This window comes from Triturus cristatus, chromosome 6 (genome assembly GCF_964204655.1).
Source record: "Triturus cristatus chromosome 6, aTriCri1.1, whole genome shotgun sequence".
NCBI lineage: Eukaryota > Metazoa > Chordata > Amphibia > Caudata > Salamandridae > Triturus > Triturus cristatus.
The window spans coordinates 278,551,318-278,576,051 of NC_140589.1; the positions used below are offsets into that span (position 1 = coordinate 278,551,318).

General features: G+C 42.1%; 1 protein-coding gene across 1 annotated transcript in view; it reads left to right on the plus strand.

The window, feature by feature from the left end:
- The window catches only part of NT5C1B (5'-nucleotidase, cytosolic IB), a 103,055-nt gene that overhangs the window by 75,845 nt on the left and 2,476 nt on the right, over window positions 1-24,734 (plus strand). Inside the window, exons 4-5 of the mRNA XM_085610638.1 lie at window positions 12,569-12,691; window positions 20,395-20,579. Of these exons, the coding sequence (XP_085466764.1) occupies window positions 12,569-12,691; window positions 20,395-20,579 (308 nt within the window). The remainder of the gene's footprint in view (window positions 1-12,568; window positions 12,692-20,394; window positions 20,580-24,734) is intronic.

The window sequence follows — 24,734 nt, forward strand, 5'->3', positions numbered from 1 at the left end:
AATACCTCGATATCAGATGGGATTGTGAAACACTGTTGCACGAGGCAAGCAATAAAGCCCACGTATCTTTAGTGCAGTATCTGAGATAGCTTGTTAGGGAGCCAGTGATCCTGAGTAAACGCAGTTTGCTTAATATTTTTCTCTGCCACTGTGTTTTCTAATTTACATTTCCACCTACTATATTTTCCCTTTTTCAAACTTTGGTTAAAGGTGGTTTAGACAGTGTCAGCTGCGGGTGACTGTGGTTTAACCTTGTTTTATGCCAGACATTTGAGAGTTTAGATGATCAGATTATGCAGGAGACGTGGACTCCCTGTTTTATTTTCTTCATATGGCGGTTTAAGGAGTCAGTTAAAAGATAAAGTTATGAAAGTGGTGTTTCTTTGCTGATTTTTTTGAAACTGTTCCATACATAGATCTGATGACTGCAGCTTACTAATGTCAAGGGTGTATAATGTATCCTGCTGGGAACCCTTTCAAAATAAAAGGGTAGCAAAGACAGAAAGTTGTTCTCCCTTTAAATGTACATTTATATCCATAGGCACATTTAGGTTTTGCTGGGTTCTGAAACATGTTAACTTAAATGGGCTTCTCCCCCCACATCACCCTTACTGTGCCTTGATGGTTAAACACTCAGTAGACTGGCACTGCTGCAGGGACTCCTATTCACTAAAATGTCAGGGGCATTCATTGTGACATCATGCACACTTTGGCAGACGATGACATCACAGGATTGACCCGCTGCTCTATCAGAAGCGCCTCAAAAAATGATATGTTGTCTGAGTGACTAACAGAAACAAAAGAAGTGGGGAACCACAGAAAGAGCCTTGCTTACTTTATGTTCCTGCTACTGTCGTCACCCCAGAAACCAGCAGCTGTTTCTATATTGGGGCTTGGGGCCATCGCCCCCCTGTTTGCTTTGACATATTAAATGTTTAATTAATACTGTTATTGATTCCATCTTTGTTTCTTTACTGCAGTGCGTGGCATGACCTGGGCAAAGTTACAGGAGAGTGAGGACGGGGGGAGCCTCCGCTCCAAGCCTGCTTGATGATTGTCGGATGCTGGGCCTCCTTGGGGTGAAGTGCGCATGTCGGGTTGGACAAGTGCCTTGTTCTGACTAGCCCGTCAAGCGCACTTCAACCCTCGTCAGGCTCTGCACTGTAGGAGCACGGGCATTGTTGCCACAGCCCCCAAGGCTCCAAATGAGCGTTCACAGCCAATAGCTACGCTGCTCTCTTGCTGTTTCCTGACAGAAACAGCAAGGGAGCAGTGTCTAGATTGGCTCAGGAGTCGTGGGGGTGGGACAGGGCTTGAGGGAGGTGAGGTGATAACTTCCATGCTTGCGGCACGCGCCACACATGATTAGAGTGGAGCCTGCTGCAAAGGCAAACTCATTGTGTTCGGTGCTGAGAGGGACTGGACAGGTAGTGTTTTAAAATTTAAGTTTATTTAAATTAGTCTAAGAAGATTAACTAAGTCCATGCAGGGTGTTTAGCTCTGTGGTGCTGCTTCTTGCTGCTATATTGTGCGATATTCTTTGAAGCGCCAGATAAGTGGGTGTTGTAGTAACAGCGGATTCCTCTTGAAAAACAAAACCATTTTTTTTTATTCACATGAATTTGCTTTTTAATTACTCCCACTTAGCTGCTGTTTCAAAGAATATCGCCCAAATATCTGATCATTTTTGCGAATACGCCGACCAGAAGTCGATATACCCAATTCTTTCACTTTCATACCAAAACATAAAACCAATGCAGCATGCTGTGTGAAAGTGAAAGAACTGTGGTTGCCGAATTCTGTTTGCAAAACTAGTCACAGTGATCAGCTATTTGTCGCAAGCGGCAGGCGCTGCCCAACACCAGTCCAGTGTTGTCACTGAGTGGACATAATGCTTGCTGCATGGTTTCTCCCCCAAGGGGCCTGTCGGAGTGTTTGCGTCTGTGTGTGTGCGCCTGGGATATAATTTGAAAATCCACAGAACTATAGAGCTTCTAGGTGCTATACCAGGGTAGGTCTTGGGGTGCGGGTTAGTGTTGAAGGGGAAACTAATGGCTAATGGCATGCAAGGAAGCTTGTTGCAACCAGTGGGCCCAGTACTGTTTTGCCCGGAAGCAGAAGATAGGTTTTTTGCTGCCAAATCAACCTTGGGTCACACATTTGCCTGTCGTTGACTTGACTTTAGGCAGTGTGTGTGAACCATGCTCAAGCATGCACTGCTCTGCAGGAGGGGGGACTAGGCAGGACAGCCACCTGTGAGGACCCGACACTTAGGCGAGGAGCGTCAGCATTCTCATCTGTGGGTACCTTTAGTGTGTCTGTATGTTTGTTCTAAAAAGCCAAACTTAATGCTTCTGAACTTCCCTTTTTCTCTCGGTAAGATCATGGACCCGTGAAATCGCGCAGTCGGCAGCATCTGGGTTCACCTGCTCTTTTCAAGAGTCCGTACAAGCTCCGTAGACAGACAGGCCAGCAAGGAAACACAAAACACAGTTCAATCCTGATGCCTGTGTGTCAAAATTGTAACATTACAGAAGCAATCAACTTCGTAGATGCTGCTACATCCTTCACGTAAATGAGTTAGTGTGAGAGCTCAGCATGTGTCCTTATGTATTTATTTTATTTATTTGAAAGGTTTTATATAGCGCTGGCGAGAACCTAGGGGTATCAGAGCGCTTTACATGAACAGAGGCAATCAAGAAAAGCAGTTGTTCAGGGCAAACAAAAACAAGCGAGTACATCTCACATAAAGTTAAAAGGGGGCAAAAATAACCAGCAGTTTGTCAGGGAAACAAAACACGCAGGTACATCTCATATTGATAAAAGGGGGGGGCAGAAATTCAGGGAGGTTAGCGGGTAATGAACATATAAATAATATAAATGGGTGTAGCAATTAAGGTCAGAGAAGAGAGGATATGTAAAGAGGGAGAGTGAAGAGAGGGTCAGGAAAAAAACTGAAGATACCCAATGCAGGGGAAACAGAAAGTATGGTCAAAGGAGAGATTACGGACACCAGTATAAGTTGAGAAGGTGATGTTTTAGGTCTTTTTGAAAGTTGAGGTAGGAGGGGTTACAGTGCAGGTCCTGCGGGAGGGCATTCCAGATGTTTGGGGCATTCCCGGAGAAGGAGCGAGATTGGGTGGATTTATTATATTACTTATTATATTACTTATATTATTCCAGTGCACTACAGAGTCCTCTTCTAACCTTGCACAAGCTACCAGAAATCCCAGGATCAATAAAGATGTTCAGAGCAATCACTTAAGTGTCTCACTGTGCTCTGACTGTCTGCTGCAAGGCTGGTCCCTGGCAGTCACAGAAAGGTCAGGAGAGGTGAGTGACTCCAGTAGGTGAGTTAGACTAAAGCGCACTGAGACCGCCTTTTATAGAGTATGTGTGCGACACGGCGCTTTACATCCTATTGATCCAGCGGGTTACCAACCTCAGATACTCAACTACCATATACTCACCTGGGCCCATAACACACACTCATTCATATAGGCTAGTACATACCGCTGGGGTCAATTTATTGCACTAAGTACCTGTAAGATGAATTTATCTAACCATTTCTTACCAAACCTTTCTGATCCAATGTACTTTCCTCTGGTCAATGGACCTTTTAGTTAACTGAAAAGGTAAAAATTTACATAGAATAAACCTTCTTTAAATACCACAGACTCTGGAGAGTTTTAAATATTCATCTAGTAAATTCAAGTGAGCCAAATAACCAAAATACAGGTAGAACACCGTCTTCTCCAAGGAGAGGAAGGGAATGAAATTTAATTAGAATAATCGTTAAACAAAGTTATTACGATGACAGAACCTGAATAGAGAGGAAACGGAGAAAGCAGTACAATGACATACTACACAGAATTATAGTTACCTAGAATGGTGTGGAAACCAACTCCTTGGCCAAGGAATTGGAAAGGGTCACCTGGAACAGATCAGGTGACAAAGCCTCAGGACAGGATTCAGGGACAGGATAGATGACCTCTTCTAGATACGACGCCTGCGTCGCACCCCTCTCTGACACCATCTTCCTCCTCGATTCTTCCGCGATCTTCTATTATGTGCCTCCTCGAGTCTTCAGCGATGTTCTTCTAATTAATCGGCTCAAAAGTTCTACGTCTGGAAATGGATCTTCTTCAGTATTCTTCTTAATTCTCGGACAGCATCTCTGTTTCTCAGCATTCACCGTCTCGCTGTGTATCTGACTAACTAAACTACCTCAATTATACCTTTCTAATGGCATGTACCACCCCTAAATGTTTCAAATTTATGAAACTTCTAACTGATTGGACAGGGAAACAGGAGATGATCATCACACCATGCTAAGTTTAATATTTTTCGTTGAGCTCATTGTTCTATGTACCCCCCCCCCTAAATTTATTTTCCCATGCTTTATTTCCCACGAGTTCACATTTTTATAAATCAAAAATATACAATTTAATAACTTCTTCATTCATCGGTCATGAAGATGATTCTGTTCCCAGGACAAACAGAGGTCGTGGCCTTAGATGAGTTTCATTTAATTCGTCATGGTTCCTGGTGGGTTACAAATACGCATGCGCAGGGGACACGTGGGGTATGGACTTCTGTCATCCTTTGAGGCTCAAAATACGAACTAATAAAGAAGTCAGAAAGAGACATATTAAATTCAAATAAAATGATTTCACTCTATACCACCTATCTCTATTCTGACCCACTTTACTTATATAAATCTTTCGCATTAGCATTTTATAAAATTTGCAGGGCTTAGTTTCAGCTTAAGCCCGCTCATTAACATGCGAGTTCGAAGCAGACATTTTGAAAGCGATTGCGCAGCTGCAAACATTTCCATCCAAAGCATAGGTACGTCATTACTACGTAGATGCAGTTGACGTATGCGCAGTAAAGATTCCCGTGTTAGCAGCCATTTTTAATCACTCTCGGGTTACTTGTTAGTACGACACATAGGCAAGCTTCCCCTAAGCTTAAGTGTATGTATTTTTGACGTATTATTAGTATTTACTAACACAATTATCACGGTATTACGAGTTATCTGAGAAGATTGCATTCAAGCAAGTCTCTTTTATACGAGTCCTTGCTCCATCACCAGCAGTGTGACTGGACACATGTGCCCCCGCGTGGATGGGAGGTGATTGTTTATTATCTGGTGGAAAAAACCATCTGACCAACAAGAGTGGCTCTTAGAAGACGGCGTTTATTGCTAGGCACAGCTTATATTTGCTGTTCAGGCCACGCAGTGCCTAGAGTTCCCTCGTGATTTATTTATGTGTTAATTGGGCTGAACAAGGCACAGGGTCAAGACTGATTTGGCATATGGCCAGGTCTAAACTGGGGTGGCATGGTGAGCAACAGAATGATGGATTTAACCCAGATCTCTTGACTGGGGGTGAATGTTTTGATTTGTTCTGCATTCCGTCCATCAATTGTGTGTCTTTTGCTTCCTCGACCTAAGTGCGCCAGGTATGCCCAGACGTGGGTCCTGGGCTCACTGTGCCACTGGAATCAAGCTATCCTGGCTGAAGAGGGGTGAAACCCCGAAACCGGTCCTAGGATGCTTGTTTCCGATCTGGGTAGGACCTGGCTTGGCAGTTCGGGCTGGACTGTTCCCATGAGGCACAGGATCAAGTCTGATGTGCATATGGCCAGGTCTAAACTGGGGAAGCATGGTGAGCAAAAGAATGATGGATTTAACTCAGATCTCTTGACTGGGGGGAATGTTTTGATTTGTTCTGCATTCCGTCCATCAATTGTGTGTCTTTTGCTTCCTCGACCTAAGTGCGCCAGGTATGCCCAGACGTGGGTCCTAGGCTCACTGTGCCACTGGAATCAAGCTATCCTGGCTGAAGAGGGGTGAAACCCCGAAACCGGTCCTAGGATGCTTGTTTCCGATCCAGGGAGGACCTGGTTTGGCAGTTCGGGCTGGACTGTTCCGATGAGGCACAGGGTCAAGACTGATTTGCACTGATATGCGGTGGCATGGGGAGCAAAATAAGGATGGATTTAACCCAGATCTCTTGACTGGGGGTGAATGTTTTGATTTGTTCTGCATTCCGTCCATGAATTGTGTGTCTTTTGCTTTCTCGCCCTAATTGGGCTGAACAAACCATGACATTAGTCAGATTAAATAGGAGTCATATTCTTGTATCGTTCCCTAAACAAAATGCCTGGCATAGAGCTTTAATAAGCTGCCCATGTGATGGACACTGAATTTTGCATTTTCTGTGTTTATGCAAGTATTATGCTGAGCCTAGAAGATGATTAATGAAACCATTGCTACTGAAGTATAATGTGAGGCTATATAGACCGGCCTTGATCCACCTCCAAAAGTTAAACACTATATATGTCTGTGTCGCCTTTTTCCACTTTCATTTACCAAGCTATCCATATCCATAAGCAATTAGAAGATTGTGAATTGGTCCTGTTTTTTTGGTGTTCTGATTATTGTGTCAGATTTTTATTTTTTATTTTTATGGATCTATATTAAAATTCACTTCTGTTTTCATGTTTTATCTTTTTTGTGTGTTAAATGAAATTTTAAATCATGGAAACAAAAATATCATGCTAACGAAATATGGTAGTCGCAATATCGACTACCAAAATATTTTTAAGGTAAGCATATATAGGTAAGTATAGATTTATTCGTTTTAACACCACATCTACATACCTGGAAGGTATGTATTGTTACGGTGAACATACATGGAGTCAATTATAGTATATCTATACTTACATATGTATGCTTACCTTCACTATATTTTGGTAGTCGAAGCTCTTGGTCACACAATATTTAAAACTCGAGTGTCAGGAAGAATACCTTCTTTTAAAATGTGGGACAGTACCTGAGGCAGCCTGATGACTGAGACAAAGGCATTTATCATGAATCTTTTGGCTACTGTTAACCAGTGCTGTCCCTTGAAATATTAGCAAATGGATGTACTATGTGGTGCGTGTAATAGTCAACCTGCAGCTGTGTTATACACATGGCCTCAGGATTAATTTAGGCAAAATATATAGAGCCTGCATAGTTATAGCAGGATGTGACTGAAACGTGTTCAACTTTTTTTCTGCTGACAAGAGTAAGCTTATGTTGAATATTTTTCGCAATCTTAAACTGAGGAAGTAAATGAAGGTTAGCATGTCAGTTTCAGGGTGAGGCTGACATGAAATTCGATACTCAGATATCTCACCTTGTCAGTTTCATCGCACAAGAGGGAAGCCCACAGTAGGGTGGGCATCAATCATCTGCCTTTGGTGAAAAGGCTCCCCTTGTGATAAGAAATTCAGTTTTGTCCCAGTTCACCTTTAGGAAGTTGTAGCTCATCCTTTCAAAAAGAGCTGACATAAACTTCAATGCTTAAATGGCAATGGTTATGACCAGCAGCTGGGTATCTTCTGCATAGCTGAATAATGCCAAGTGGGAAAAAACGGAATGAGTGTGCCCAGGAGTTGAGCACGTCTATTAATAAGTGAGGGGCTTGTTGCTCAGCTTTATGGTACTCCACAAGACAGGCTAGAAGTCAGTCTTAAAAGGAGAGGTGGAGACAAACTGGCAACCAGATAAAAATGTGTTGAGCCATTTGAGAGTACTGCACCTCTCCCCAAACTCCTGTAAGTAGACCCGCAGAATGAAGCGAGCGACGGAAATCACCAAGGGGGGGATGCATGCACTGTACTGGTGTGAAAGTGTGTGCAGGCGAATAGAATCATATAGAATTTTCATTGGGCTAGAGTAGCATACCCTATATACATTTTGAATATATATTCATTTTTGTAGTAAAAATAGTGGTGTTTTTTAAACCACAACAGCTCGGAATTTAAAGTTTTTGAGAGAACATTAGACAACGTTTAAATGTATGCCTGGGAGGAACTCCGCTGCAGAGCTGGATACTTAAATTGCTTTAGCTGATTTCCTACACAGCCTTAGTACCTCCTTGAAGTGACCGTGTCTCACCTTTCGAAAACTGCCAGAAGTGTTGGGCAATGCAATGCAAACCAAAGTACCTCCAGTCCAAATCAAGTTCTATAGCAAAGCAGTCAAAATGTGTGAACTAGGTCCATCTAAAATGTCAGGGGTTTATAATGGAAATAATAGACTTAAATACATAAAGTCCAATTCCTAAAAGGTCTGTAACCACTTTATATGTTGAAAAAAGTACCATATGAAACTGCACATTTTAGGCTCTTGAAGGCTTCCCAGCGTCCACCAGAGGGCGTCCACCAATCAGGATCCTCGTATAGGGTAGACGGGCTGGTGTGAAGAAAGGACACGATAGGCTGGGACTGCTAAAGAATGACATCTTGGAGAATGCACTCAGTTTCTGTGATGATATTCTCTTGCCTTCATAGTTTGAGATAAAATAAAACAAACGAGTGACTGTATGAGAATGAAAAACAATCGCCTTGGCTCCAATCCATGGAGGAGGTGCTCTGGGCCGCTGAGATTCCGTGTGTAGGTTGGGTACAGACAGGAAGAGCCCAAGCACATTCTGCAGTCTTGTAAGAGCTTGCAGAAGAATTAGTGAGGCTGCTCTGGTCTGGTGGAGAGCGTCTTTGCTTGGGGGATTTTGGATGCCAACATAGCCTGACATTTCCCAACGTGAAGATGCTTTGAGCAAGCAACAGACATACTTCCACGTACATTGAAATGATGCAAACAGAAATTAACACAAGAGCAGAAGGACAGACTGTTTGATTTCCTCACGGTATGGGGCACCTGAGTACCACAGCTATCGCATCTACGTTTTCAGGGCATCCAGGCACTTGCCCTCTCAGGTTGAAGGGGGCACAGGAATCAAGGAATGGGCAGAATAATTGCCCTGTGTTTAGAGACAATTGTAGTGACTGGCACACCACACACTCAGTCTTCAGACCAACAAGAACACAGAAAGGGAAGATAGCGCTTCAGTTAGCAAGGAGGAAGGCACCGTAAGATGTTCACGTATTTAGTTGTGCATTATGTAATAATATTTAGTCCCTGGATCTGCTGGAATTTCAAAGTTCTAAGTTAGGTGATTAATTATTTTCATGACTGCACACACTACAATAAGTTAGGCTTTGGTAAATATCATGGGGCTTTGCTTTCTGGCATATAAAATACCTTGAAAACTTTACCAAATGTCCCATCATGGCTGGACCAACATTGGAGATCTTACTCCTGTCTTCAGTGTTAATTAAGCTGCTGAACCTCAGAGGTCACATATTTGAGTGTCTAAGTGGGCAAGTGGGGGAGGCATCCTACTTTTTTAGTGTCAGAGCCTGATGAGCTCCATTACAGAACCACACCCACGCCTCACAGTTAAAAAAAGAACACACTCCCTTTGGTTGACCAAAATGTAACATTTTCCCTTAGCGAAATTCATTTTGGAAAAAGACTGACTGGAAATCCTACTACAATTATAGGCTTTATGCAGAGCTTTCAGTGTGGCATAAAAATGATCTTAATCAGAGCTGACAAAGTGGAAATACAAAATGAGTGTAAGCGTAATACCGAGAGATATAACTTCAGCATAGCTGACTTACAACATGGAGAGTGCGTGTCGTGAATTTAACACATTTTGTCACTGGTGAAAATTATGTGGCAGATACCAAAATCCTGTGACAAGTTCCAATGTGGATGAGCGGACCTCTATGTCCCGTATTAAACATGTAAATAGGTTCGTAATGTGCACCATCTTTACCTCACTCATTAAGCCTTTGTTGCTTCACAATAAAAGGGTTGTCCGTGTACAATGAAACGCATAAGGATTGGGAAAAAATGTAAAGCTCTAAACACCAAGCACCAAAAAGACGGTGCAGACATGCAGACTCTCTGGCAGTATAGTAAAGTACAGATGGGTATCATGTATAGATTAGGGCATACACTACAATCTGATAAAACCATGGGACTCTTGAATATTTCTAAGTTGTCTCACTATATTATTGGGAGTGGAGGTCTACCTAAGTAGAGAATGTGGTTATATAGTTGTGTGAACTTTTGCATTGTTAAAAAAAAAGTCCACGATAAAGTAATATACAAATAGAAATTAAGTTTAATAAATATTTTGCAACACGACATGATGGTACACTATAGATGCAATTAAAACGTATTTTTTACGACATCTCTGCAGATCTGCAATATTTGCAATTCACAGGGGGACGTCTTTAGAGAATGTTAATGTTAAGAACTTGCTCCAAAGACCTGGTGCATTAGGTGGATGTTTTCAAAAAGATGCATTCGGTTACTTTGAGCGGGAAGCGTAGATAACAAATGCATCTGCAATTTTCAACTAAGGTTTGAAAATTTGCTTCACATTGTGCATAATTTGTATTGCGAAAATGTTGCACAATTGGAACATGAAAAAGCAGTTCAGTTCATGTCTATGAATTTAAATAGGCTTCTCAGGTCCAAAGTCAGAATGGCCGGAGGATTGTTAAGACTAAAAATTACATAGAGAAGATTAGATCTAATCAAACATGTACCTGAAATATTTTTTATATTTCTTCTATGATAAAATAGAGGCTAATTAGCAGCAGCAATTAAATAACTTGTTGTGGTGGTTGGTGTTGGATACCCCTCTTGCGCCAGGAAATCTGAAGACGCTATTATAGTCCAGTTTTCAATTGTCTGTACCATGAAATGATTGACATCTAATTAAAGTTTCTTTACCAATTGACTCATATAATAATCCTATAAATTCATAAATCATGATTCCAAGATCATCAACTAGTCCACAAGAATTGTGGCCATGTACTTTAAATGCAAATCTATTGGTTCCTTTTTTCAAGAAAACAGTTTGGGGTGTTGACGCAAGATGACCAATTTATAAATCAATACCTCAATAAGGAATGAGTTTGCTTATGTCAGTATTCACCTGACTCCATTCTGTGTTGAAGGTAGTTGGTTCTACGTTGTTGCCCTGATTGTGCGATTGAGGTCAGAATTGGATGGTGCTCATTAAATTGAGTGGTATTTCATGTTATTTTAACTTCGGGTGATTGCTGTCAGCTGATCCTTCATCATTACACTGAAATAAAATCACAATTGAACAGGAAAATGTCATCACTTCATTCAGATATCAGTTCACCTTTCAAGGGTGTGTGTGGTAAACTTTCAGGGCGGAACTAACCATCACCCTACTTTGGAGGATATTCCAGTAAACGTCTCTGAATGATGTGCTCCAAATATATAATCTCGGGTTTTTACCCGCTTCTTTACAGGTTACCTTTGAAAACACCCATACATCACTGCATTTGTGCCCAGGTGTCACGTCATTTCCTTTGCTTCCCCATGTCTTTTGCGAGGACATTTCTCTGAAAGAATTATACATTTTCAGTTGTGTTCTTAAATTGTCTTTCATCTTAACCCTCTCTGTCCCATATCCGTGTTCGCTGTATCTTTTAACTCTGCTCTTTTCCTCCACTCTGTTTCGTAGCTCTTTACCTTACTTCCATGTTCCTTCGCATCTTTGTTGCAGGACATTGTTATGGCTTTACCTGTTAGTTCTGGTTTGGGTATGGGAGCATTTGCAAGGCATGAAGAAAGTTCAAGTTTAATGATATCGGTTGACAAGACAGATCATTGCAGCTAGGGTGAGTTTAGACACCTCAAGTGTCCCAGGAAGACGTCATTCTATTGCAGTACTACACCGGCTGAAGACAGACCTCCTAAACTTCCAGGAGAGGTCTCTGAAACAGTTGTTAGTTTTCTACCACTGTTGACCAGCTAGCGGCAGCATTGAAAAAAGAGGCACTCAACTGTGCTACGTCATAATGTAGGAGGGGTGCTAGCAAGCACGACTTTCACATGGCTTTTTGCATTCTTCAGCTTCCGGTTTTGCTGCATCCACTAACACACTATTCCAGTGTGGGAGGGAAAACATAGCACATTTAATAGCATTGGATTCACTTCGAGGAGTAAGAGACTGTGTCAATCTAGAGAAGTAGGTTCTTCATTTGGTACAGAAAGTGTGGATTTGGGCAGACTACAAGGGCTGGTGTTCCTTTTTTGCCGCCACATGTTTTTTACATGGTTGAGCTGTCTCAGATGATTCAGGAAGTGACTGATGAAACCAATGCAATTCTCATTTCGGGTGCTTGCTGCCTGTCTTCAGAGATATTTCAAGGTACCGCTCTATAACGGGATCCGTATTCTTGTGCCTAGACTTTCGATAAATATTGTTACTGCAGAAACCAGCTATGTTGCTAGAGTTCTCAAGATGGAGGTAGACTGTTACTTCCTAGTAATGGCACTGTATACGATTCGTGGCTTCGGAAGTGGTGGTAGAAAGCTTGCTGCAGGGGCATTTCCTTGTGTTTTTTTTATTGTGTCCTGTGAGATGTCATTGTAATGTTCCATCTTCCTTGCATGTTTCCCTCGCTGTGTATTGTCTACATAAATACATGTGAAGCATACATATCATATACCAGTTTACATGCTAAAACTTTGTGCAAGTAATTAGGAACATTTTTGGCGTGCAGATGCATTCTTATTTGCAATTATACTGACTCAATTTATAAAGTAGTGTATTAAAAAACAATTCAGTCACAGCTCCTTTGTTCACGTTGTATATCATTTTCTTTTCAGGGATGAACATTGAACGTTTCTGCATGACAGGTGGCAAAAGTCCAATTGGCTACTTGAAAGCATATCTCACCAACTTATATCTTTCTGCGGATTCAGAAAAAGTGGGAGAGGCAATAGAAGAAGGTATGGATTGCATTGACTAGTTTGTTTCCAAGTTAGGCTTCCACCCTAAATTGTAAAATGTCATTATTTGTCAAATTTTTGCTCACTTGGTGAAAAGTTTTTAGAGTCAATGTGAGAATTGGTTATGTTGGTTATAATGACACGAAACATCAAGTTCATGGCAAATATCAGGTAATCTAAGCATCTTCCGTGCTACACTTCTGTTAGCATAATGAAGTAAGAGGTAACTTAATTAAGATGAATGGGAACTCCGCATAATGGTGCATACATCCTTGATTGATTGGCTCACAGTTGATGCTAGTAGCGATATCAGGACAGGGTATTTCTATAGCTTTGACTGCACTGCAGGTCATCATTACTTATAATTTTGATAGAACTTGCAGCATCTGAGATCTAGTGTTACCACCCATTTTACCACATTGTTTACCTAATATTTTAACATAGGCCGAAAATATTAGACCTGGCTTTTGCACATCAAGTTCTAACTGGACATGGTCGCTGTGTCCTCCTCCATCCCTTGATTTCTGGCATGAGCTTGGCCTTTTACTTTAAAGTGGCTGTTGATACAGCCACAAGAAGTTCAATATATGCCTGAAGAGCAATTAAAAAATTTCCAGAAGTGTGTCAGCTCATTCCCACTGGCTTTGCCAAGTTAATGTTACTATTATGTTTATATTCACGTTCCCATTAGTATTGGGTCTTCTCTAACCAATAAAAGTTCTTCTCACGCATTCGGCGATCATTTGTTGCTATGAAAGTCTAAAAATCCCCCCTTATTCTTCCATTCCAAAATTGTAATATTTGTGTGACATAACCCAGCTAGTTCTTTACTCATATCTTTGCCTTTGCCCCTGGACAGTTCCCTTCTGCCTTAGGCCAGGTTCATGATAAACAATGTGTTTTGTAGAGTGCTGCATGTTACCTTATGGTTCCTTCAGAGTACTAGGTTGGATCAGAAAACGTACAGCTGGAGTAGAAGGAGGTTACAAAGTAATCTTAACATTATCTTAGCAACCCCCCCAAGAAAAGGGAGTTCAGCTATAAATGAGCCAGTTTTGAAATTCTTCTTGAACGTCGTGTAGTTTAGATTTGAACCTCAGATTTGGATTGAAAGCATTCAACAACCATGGGCCCTAAACTCCATGGTGGTCGTCCTTCCATCTTTTGACAACTCACTAGTCTTTGATAAATCAAATGTGCTGTTATGAGTTGTAAGGACATTTAACGGTCGTAGTTGGCTGCAAGGTATTGTAGGTATCACGGTCCCTTGCCCCAGTAGGCTTTGTGTTCAGAGCAGAGTACCTTCCGTTCAGTTCTGAATGTTGGCATGCAGCAAAGAGCTTTGACGGCAGGTAGATGTAGTCTGTCTTTTGTAGATTCAGGTATGTTCTGTCCATTTGGTTTTGGAACTTTTACACTCTACTAACATGTTCATTTGGGACACCAGCATAGATGATATTAAAAACATCTGCGAGGCTCTTGTTAGCTCAATTGATGTTCCATTTCCAGGAGAGGGAGACGTTTCCAAAACAGAGAAGGATACACATTTATTTTCTTGGTCACTGCTTTTGCTTGGTGTATGAAATAGAGTTTGGAGCAGAATCATATCCTTATGTTCCTCACTTTTGCAGTAGTGGAAGGTGGCAGATCTAAATTTAGATGCCAAATAAATGAAAATTGGCCAGAGATTAATCCTCCAGCCGACTTGGCCTATGTCTTGGCTCCAGTTTATCTAGTAGAGCGACGGCTAAAGCATGTTGTAATGCTGCCTTGAGTTCCTGGGCCATTTTCCAGTTGGAAGGGATTGGGTGTTGGAAGGGTGCATGTTAATGATGAATAGAAAGCATGATAAGGGAGAGCCGTGGGGACTTCACAGGGGAATGTGTGCTAAGTCAGTTCAAATGCTCTGAATCTAACATGTTGGCTGCAGTTAGTAGAAGAACGTGATTAAGATGGCACTCGACAAGACATCCCATGTTCTGTGCCTGTGCAGAAGTACAGTTGGGTTACTTAGGCTGCTGATAGGTTTAGAAATATGAGTGCTGAATTCTTATCTTCATCCAACTAGAGTAGGTGTTGTCAGATGAAAGTCAGGTCTGATTCAGTATCCCGTGGAGCATGAAACCAGACAGATGATCGTGGAGAGGAACAGTTTGCCATACACTTGTAGTTGTCTTGAAACCTCTTTCTCAAGGATCTTGTGTGCACTAAAAGGGTGATTAGTGATCGGGCAATAGGTAGCCATCTCCTTCGAGTTAGCTTTTGGTTTGCTCAGAAGAGAAATGACGATGATGCTTTTTAGTGATTTCCAAACAAATCTCTCTTAAGTGGGGTACTGATCGGAAATATCAGGTCCATTTATAACAGAAGTACAGTATGTTCCTCACCTACAATTACTGTTACTGATACTGACTTTGAAATACCTACATGTATGCCACTGTCCAAAGGTAGAGTCTGTGAGCCGATACCTATAGTGATGACAGAAAAGGTAAAATAAAGATTATACTCTTTGTGAATGAGAAACATCATCAAATTTGTCAGCTAGGCACATGAAGCCCGGCCATCACACAGGAACACGCAAGGTGGTAACAGCAAGGATGGACAATTAAGTACACAGCTATGACAGATAAGGAGCTAGAGAGAAGTAGTGCTTAAAAAGGAAGAAGAGGAAACAAAGACAACACTTGGCAGAAAACAATCAAGCAAGTGATATGTGGACAAGAGTTTAGACTGTCGATCTCTGGAACTGGAAATCAAGTTTGAATTCCATCCTCACCTCAATATCCTGCGATTTTGGGCGAATCACTTAATCTCACCTTGCATAAAAACATGTAACGTCTGGTTCTATTGTAAAGTGCTCTGGTGGCCTCAGTCCAAGCCGGACCTGCATAAAAAATTGCAAAAATAAGAACTAAGGATGGAGGTAAAGGAACAGATGAAATTTGAAAGGGGAACTACAGAAGAAGTGAAAGTTCAAAGAATCAGGATGCAATGAAACAGTGCTAACTCAAGAAATAGAGAAGTGCAGAACACTGAACAGTGGACGTTAGAGAAACAAGGAAACATTACAAAATAGTGTCGTTGAGAAAGCCATGTTGCTGGTTCTAGAAACTGTGATACACTGAAAAACAGTGCAGGTTCAGGAAACAAGGGTAGCAATTGCTTGAGAATCAGGAATCTTTAGAAACTAAAGGTCAGTCCAACAGGAACACTGCTACAATGACCCATGCTGGACTGAAGAAAATAGAGGTTTGAAGAAGCTAGCACCTACTAGCCACAGGTGTGTTTATTCCCCCATCCATCTTTGGCCTGCACAAGCAGAGACGAAACACATAACAGGGAATTTTAGGATTTGGAGTCCTTGTCAAGAAAAGGAAACAGGCTTAGACAAAACCCGGCATGAACCCGGAATTAAAGGGAAACTGAAAATATTGTCCAAGAATCTGGAAGTCCGTATACAGGTGTAGCACAGGTCAGAGTGCTTAGTTCAGCGCTAGAAAGTACACCAGGCAAGCTACCCTCATGGTAGAGCATAGAAAGCGAATTGTGACAATTGGAGTGTATGTAGAAAATCTAGAGTATACTAGTGGCAGAGATCTGGGACGAGAAGGAGATGGATTTGAGGTACACGTGATGGAGCCTTTTCTGTAGTTTTAGATTAGAAAGTGGTAAGAAGGCCCTTGAAATACTGTTGAGACATGCCATTATTGTTTGGAGTGAGAACCTCCTGGTAGATTTGAAAGATCACTTTAGATGCTACTTTTGTATATTTTGCAGAGGGTTTTGCCTGCCTCTAACTTAGATTTGTAAAATTGGCCAATTGTATCAGCCAAGTCTTTGTTGAACCACTTATTTGTGGGTTTGAGGGCAGCCTTTTCTTGGTTTTGAGGGGTGCAGGCCTTTTCTGTGTTTAGGTCTCAGCTAGACAGCACATGCGTTTTCTCAAAGAGACATTTTGGATTGAAACTGTGGGCTTCGGCGTGCCGATAGACATACCATTTGCTCACTCCACCATCACTCCCATATCCTTTATCCCCATTTGTCCATGGCATGCTTATCCCTCCCCAGAGTATGTACCAAGTACTTGTGTCCATCCACTGTTTCCGTTTTAGGAGCAACTTTTTTCTTTGTGTTTGAGCATGCCGCTTGAGTGCTCGTGTTTTCACTTGCTCCATCCTCCGTCTCCTGTGCCTCTTTCCCCCTGCCACCTGCCCCATCTCCACCCCAGTCAAATCGCCTTCACATCCAAACATTGCTGAGCAGCAGATATGTGCAGGAAAGGTTAGGAGACATAAGGTATATTTTCTTCTCACTTGTTTTACAACTCAGAATTTATTAAACACATTGTCAGGTGGTGTTATTTTATAAATTAATTTACATTACATTCATTTATAGTGTTCCTTTCCAATGATTACATGTAAAATGTCAGGTCTCTGTTTAACTTAATCGGAAGATATTTTCTTTGTGCTTATTCTGAAGGCAGTAGAGCCCAAAGTGGCATCTTGTGGCCAAATACAAGAATGTGTGATACTCCAGCATAAAGAATATCATTGCCACCTCCCCTCGTAGGCTTCAGTTTACATGATTAAAAAAATAAAACTTTTCTTTTCCCCTGGCTCAAAGTAGTGGTAAATACAGATACATGGCTAAAAAATATTAACATTAATAAAGCCAATAGCACCAAGACCGGTCGCCCTTTCCAATGCTTGTTTTGTACATTATGATAGAGGATTTACAGCACGGCTTCAGGGTTGGGATGTGTTTGGCCAGTTGATGTTGTTAGAGCAGCAATAGGTTGCCTCAAACTCAGCCATTTTTATACTTGTAAAGTATTTGTGGAGAAACACTTGGATGTCTGGTATTTGCAGGGTAAGAATTGGTATAGCAGCTTACAGAGGTACAAGGAGATATGGGAGCTACCTGTGTAGGAATTTGGTTTGACTGATACTTTGGAGGTTTCTGAATTGTGTGCAAGCCCAAGGTCAAACGTGAGACCCGCAATATCAGTTCGGCACTGACCAACCTGGACGAAGCATAAGGCCTGCATGTTTTCGCATGTCTCAGGCAGGAGATCCAGCACATGAAGGTGAATCCTGCCTGGTGGAAGTGTCAGCTGGTACAGCTGCAGCTCACTTATCGCTTTGTGAGGACTGTAAGTAGAGGGTGAAATATAAGCTGGGCTCGGTAGCTGAACTGGTTTACGCAAGACAGAATATGTGTGCAGAGCACGTGTACATTAGGCTTTTGTGGGTAGAGAATCTGAGAGCCCTACCTGGCGGGAACATCTGTCTGTAGCAGATTATGCAGCTAGTTGAGGCGCAGGCTCATCTTATGCAATGAATATCAATCACTGAAAGAGCTTCTGACCACTGCTAATTCTTTACCTTAGAGATCCGTCTCTGTGAGCTCTGCTTCTTCTCTCATGCGGCCGATCTTTAAAGCCTTGGATATTAAAATGTGCCCATCGATTGACCACCACATAAACCCGCTGTTTTCAAGGGCAACGTGCTACTGGCGGTGTATGCACTGCGGATACCGTCACCACAATGATGAGGTCCAGACAAGTCCACCTCTAAGGTTAGCTCGGGATCCATACAGCACGGATCCCTAGCTACATTTTTAGCTTTCCCATTTCTCTCCTGGCCCGGTGACATGTGCCTGAAGATGGCATGCACCCAGAGGGGGCTTCTTGGACATATGTGTTTATTGTGACACTGTTAGCACAAGTGTGCCTGTTGCTGCCTCTTGTCCTGCCTCTTATAAAATCTTTGAGAAGCTCCACCAATGTTTTTTTTTTTTTTTTAAATAATTTTTAAAATTTTATATACTGTTGTTATGCAGCGCTCATTCTCCTACATAGTGGCTTCCGAGCACTAGGATGCGTGATGCTGACTCTAGTGACACATTGGACAAAATGCAGCTGGTTGTAAGCCCTCCTAAATCTCAGTGAAGGGTGGTCTTCACTGCAGTAACAACACACCAGCCTGCTTCCAATTACACAAGACACATATATGTGTACCCTGCCTGTCTGCTTCAGCACGTCTCCTGTCTGCCTCTTACACAGATCCCCGCACTCCTACCGGTACAGGTGACGGGTCTCTATATAGTCTCGAACAATCTTTTCTAGACTCGAATTAACTCTAACTCGTGAAAATTTGAAAATCACAGGTCAGTCATGTGCAGGAGTGGTTCTAAAACATGCTCCACCCCTCTCAAGCCACAGCATTGGATGATTTTATGTTCAGGACCCAGAGTTGCTTTTATTAAGAGCTGATTCAGGCTTTATGAATGTCCACGCATTCCACGCATGTAAACGTTTGTCAAAAGCGAGCCTCTGAAACTTGAAATAACTTTCTGAGTCATTTCTTACAATTAAATCGTTTCTGTTTAATAGAGGAGTAATAGGCAATTTCCCCAAAATTGATATTTTGTGATGTGTGTATCAGAGCAGTAAATTGCACCAATTATGAGTTTTGAAATTATTTCTTTACGTGTCCATTATTTTCTTATGCAATAAGAATGATTTTTTTAATGCCATGAATACTTTGCAGAGTTATGGTTGATAGACTTTTTATTTTAGACGGTAGTGGATTATAAGGTACATATTACATATGAATCACCCGTGCTTCATCCAGAACGAAGGCAGGCAAATACTCCAGGTTTGTCCCGCAAACTTTCAAACATGTTCACCTCAAGGAGTGTATACGAGACAATTAGTCTTTGAAGAAACAAGACCACTCCTGAATTAGTGGAGGACAGTAATGGAGAATCCAGCAAAAATATTCTTATCCCCTTCTCTGGCAGCATAACTAATTTCTTTAGGGCCTCATTTCAAGTGTCCTTCATGTTACGATTTGGGTGGAAACCAAGTTTGCACCCAAATCGGGTTGTACCTGGTGCAGTAATTAGGGGCGGGCGGAATTTGCGTAGTCGCGCTACGCAAAGCTCCGCGAAACAGTAAAAAATCTCCGCGAGCACACAGAAAATCTGCGAACACGCGGAATTGCTTGTTCGCGATGCTTTTTTCCTGTTCGCGAATGCTGTTTGCATGCTCGGGGGGGAAATATCTCACAAACACGCATTTTGAGAATGCGAACAAGCAAAAAATTCCACAAAGCCGCGGAATGCAGAATATTGGGCAATTCCGCGGATCGCGAAATTACCCAAATTCCGCGAGCGGAACGGAATTTACCGCCCAGGCCTAGCAGTAATACGGCATCACACTAGTTTTTAGCCACATATTTTCACCATGGCCTAAATCATTCAGGAAAACAGCACATTCAAAGTTTGATCACCTCAGAATTCCTTGAAAGACCATCTGGGAAAGAACTGTCAGATAAAGGTAGGTAGGCTTTCCTTAACATGCTGCGCTATCCCAGGTGTTAGCAAAACTACATTGTGGAAACTGCCTCTTTTCTCCTGCTTGGGAGACATTTCCAGTTGTCAAATGTGCTGGAAGAATTTTCATCAGTAATGAGAGATATTGGTGAATGTTTACTGAAATGTTTTTAAAGTGGCTCCTGTCTTGACATCCATCGCCACAGGTTGAAAAATGCTGAATATGGTGGACTTTCCACCACTGCTTTTTTGGAGGTTGTAAGGCTGCAAACAAGGTAGATGGGAAAAACTTTTTAGATCAAGCTCAAAATCTTCCGGATACGCGTAATCCAACCTGGATTATTTTTTGTTTTTTTTGTTTTTAGGAATTGCCGCTGCCACTATGTTTACAGCCAGAAAATCGATGCATTTCTCAGACAAGCAACTCAGGGTGGCGTTTGACGGGGATGCCGTCCTCTTCTCCGATGAGTCTGAGCAAATTGTGAAAGCGCATGGATTAGATGCATTCTTTGAAAATGAACAAGAGTTTGAGAACAAACCTCTTGCTCAGGTAATTACTGAATCAACAGAATTTGCTATTTAACTGTTAATTTCTAATATCAGTATGAAATCCTTAAATCTGTCAATGTTTTATACTTACGTATTGTGTTCTAGTATTTGATTCTGTCAGTCCAGTAGTGAAAAATAAATTGTATGTGTTTTGTGATATATATATCCTATATCTGCATTCATATTTAAAAAAAACTGAAATGCCCTTTATTATCTTTAAATTTGTATGGCTCAATGTACCAGGCAAGTCATTGCAGCTATCCCGCATAATGCTGCTTTATGAAAAGCAGTTCTGACCCTGCTCCTCACATCTCATACTGCCAGGTAAGTCTCCCTCCTAAAAGGAACACGAGCATCCTCAAACTGGTCTCTGCCTCATTAGCTTGGACCCTGTGGCACAGCAAGCAAGGGAACCATATCTGGGCACATCCTTGGCCACTTGGGACTTGTGTTCTCCTCTGGAGGGGACCTCACCTGGCAGTTCGGGATGGGTCGTCCTTATGAGGAGCAGGATTGGAACGCTACCCAGAGCGATTGCCAGCGGTTTAGACTATCTCTTTGTTGCAGCTTTGTAAAGTGGAAACTTGACCTATAGGCATTAGAGCGCTTAACATGAGCACAAGATTACATTAAAAAAAGGTCTTTTTTTTGTTGTTTTTGTTTATTATTATTAAGTGATCTGCCCAGCATCACAGGATGTTGAGCCGATGCTGGGGTTCGTATCTGGTTCCCCAATTCCAAAGTCGGCAGCTCTGGCAGTTAGGCTACATCTCCTCCCATCCCCTTTTGTGTGTTTGATGCAACTCTGTCATAACTGAAGAGACAGATCCTTATGGAACTTCACAGGATTTGTATATAGTCTCACTTGTATGTTTCATGTTGATTGTGAAGTCTTTCCATCTATCATTGTAGCTCGCACAGCCAGTTTAGGAATATGATGTGGTCAATAGGTTTAATGACCTAAGAGATTAAATGCACAAAGGGTCAGTTTGTACCAAAGATAGAGTCACCATACTCTCCCAGAACAATGGACTTAGGGCTTGATTGTACCAGCAGTGTTAAATGTAGGCGCAGTGAGTCTCATAGTCTCAGTTTAGGTTCGGCATGTTTCACAAAGTTCTACTAACCTCTCTGAAAAACTTTAGTTTTATATAGCACGAACTAGAGACGATACATCGGGTATCAGAACGCTTTACATGAGCACCAGTTTCGTTACATGAGGACACATTCATATATATTTTTTTTTTTGTTAGCAACGGTGAGAGTAAGTGATTTGGCCAGAATCACAGGATGTTGAGCGTTGTTGCCGAGACTCGAACCCGATTCCCGAGTTTCGAGGTCGACAGCTCTAGCAGTAAGGCTACATCCAAGGATTAAAACACTTACACCCTCAGTACGAGTGTGCCGAATTTCTAATGAAGCGATATTGGTGCCAGAATTAACGATTCTGCACGGTATCTGCCAACAAAATACGGTCATTACAAGGTTTTCTCTCGAACAGGGAATAACCACGCTGACCCAGGAGGATTGTTTTTTGCTGGTTTTCCCCAAGTAATAATCCCAGTCAGAGATACTGACTCCTCTTAGCAGATACTGAGCAGGACACAGGTCAGGGAGGTATATGGGGCAGGGCAGGTCCTTTGAAACAAGGGGAGCATCAATTTCAGCTTCACTCTTACCCCCTCCACAGGTGATGCAGAGTTTTGTCAGTGACAGGACTGTGCGTGAGCCGATTGCGCCACCTGTAAGACCCGCATTCTTACCGGGTGCGGATCTACACCCGATAATACCGGGCGTGCACCCAGGTATTGTGAATCTGGAAACATTAGGCCACTTATGATCTGGCAGAGGGCCATTCCCCCCTGGGTTTCCACTCAAAAAAAGAGGGAGTCTCTACAGAAGCAATCACAACAAACAAAGCAACAATTTTCAAAGTACTTTGTGAAACTGCATAGTGGGAAGACCAGCAGTAAGGTAAGTATGCTCATTCAGACTACACAAGGGCTGTCAGTTCAATTCTCAAGACACACAACGACATTGAGCAGTGGGCGAGGAGCACGGCATAGATACATGCAGCTCCTTTAATATTCACGGGAACTAGGACAGATTAAAGAAAAATGGAAACTGCATCAATAGGACAAGAGAAATAAAAATAGTAGATGAAAAGCCACATTATTGTATCTGAAACAGTCCAAAAAGTCTTATGCCTTGCTTAATAAGTGTATAGGATTTAGTCAGTGTGCAAAGGGATTTCAAAATATACTGTGGTGTACTCTGATTTGAAATGTAAGAGCTAAATAACTATCCGCAGGAACAGTTAAAGACACATTGAAAATAAATTCAAGCTATGGGTCCGATGCACGAAACTCTTTTGCGGTCACAAAGCCTGCGATTTGCAGCATCCTGTGCTTTGGAGGCCCGCAAGCAACGGTTAAATGATTGTAGCTGTGTCTTTAAGGGTTACCTTTAAAACAATATGCAGGCACTGAGGTTTGCAGTCCCTTCCAGGCCCCCGGCCCTACATTTGCCTGCATTCACAAGGGGTGGAAGAGTGCCTGCTGCCTAATTAATATTCTCAAGGTAGAAGATGTTGCTTCCTCCTGCGAATCCGCAATTTGTGATGCCACTCATGAGGGCATCAGTCACATTGCAAAAAAAAGGCCAGGTGGCAGTCTGGTCTGGATATAAAACCACTGACTGCATTGGGACCTGGCATTTTGTGCATCCGACTCTATATTCCCAAACTGCAGTGCTTTTAAGTGATTGACTCTCCATGGCTGTTAGCCAGGTTAAGTATACAATAGTCCTTGGCCTTGTGAATTGATTGTCGAGTGAGGCACACGTTTTTAGGTCTCGACTGACCCAGCGCATGCGCTGGTCTGGTGACTTTTTTGAGAGCGCTCCAAAAAGTGCTACCGGGCCAGCCTAGAGCTACAGTGCATGTGCGCGGGCGCGCTTTTCCGCGATTACTTTCACTTTCGTGCCGCTTTGATGTTTGATCGCGATCACTTCTGCTTGGCGTAGCCAATAGGCCTCGCTTTTGGGACCTTATAAGTATTTAGTTATGCAACTGTTGCATGGCTAAACACTTATAAGGTCCCAAAGGCGAGACCTATTGACTCTGCCAGTGCTTGTTAAGTTTTGTGAGAGCGTGGTTGCCCTGTTCGACATGGTTTAAGCACCAGATCAGTGTAAAACAGCTTCAGAGCACATTTTTTGGCATTTCGAGGACAAAGTGATCTGCATTTGAAAAATGAATCCTTGTGTTTTAAGAAACATCAAAATCAAATGTTTGAATGGAGTTACTTGCAATGACTGCTAGGAATTGGTAGAATTTTCGCCGAGTTCATTCTTTTAACTTTCGGTGGGGCATGTCTGAATTAGGGTGTTGTGTTCAAATATATATGCTACATTGTGTGGTGATTGTGTTAGATTATTTTGTTAAGAAATTGGATGTTTCAAACATCGAAAAAAGCATATTTAAAGGAGAAATAGAAATCCTAGTCTCTGTTACAAATTATTATTCCTGCTGCACATATTTGAAAATATTTGTTGGTTTGGAAGAAAAACACAGATGCCCATATTACAGAAAAGCGCAGTACGCTGATGTGAGGAGGGTGCATAAGGGACCCACCGCTAGGCCAGCAAGCAATGTTGCTATCATTATACTGATAATGTGCAGAAAACCCTGTCCCGTGTCATAATAGTGTTTTGACCTCGCCCCTGGTGTGGGGTGGCCAAGGACATCTTGCATCACCTGTTGATTTTTCTGAGGAGATTAAGGGGCATCATGGGTGTAGGTGTTAAATGCACTCAGTATCGTTGGAGTCCCCAGACCACCCTAGTTTAGCGGATGCTGGAGCAGATTCTGACCGAGCGGGTCTGGCAGGGGCTCAGAGCAAGAACCCAGGAGCTTAGATTGCATGAGTCCCTTTACCTCAATGCATATCTCATAAAGGGAAAGTGTTAGAGCAAATAAGATAGTCCCCACGCAGTCGCATAATGTAGGGTGGCCTTTAATAGCACACAAGCATTTGGGATTACAGAAGGGGGTCCTTCCTCGCTAAAGCCAAAATGCCCTACAAGCATACATGACAGATTTCGCCACATACTTTCTAGCAAACTTTGTTGAAGAGGACTTATTGGGCCCAAATGT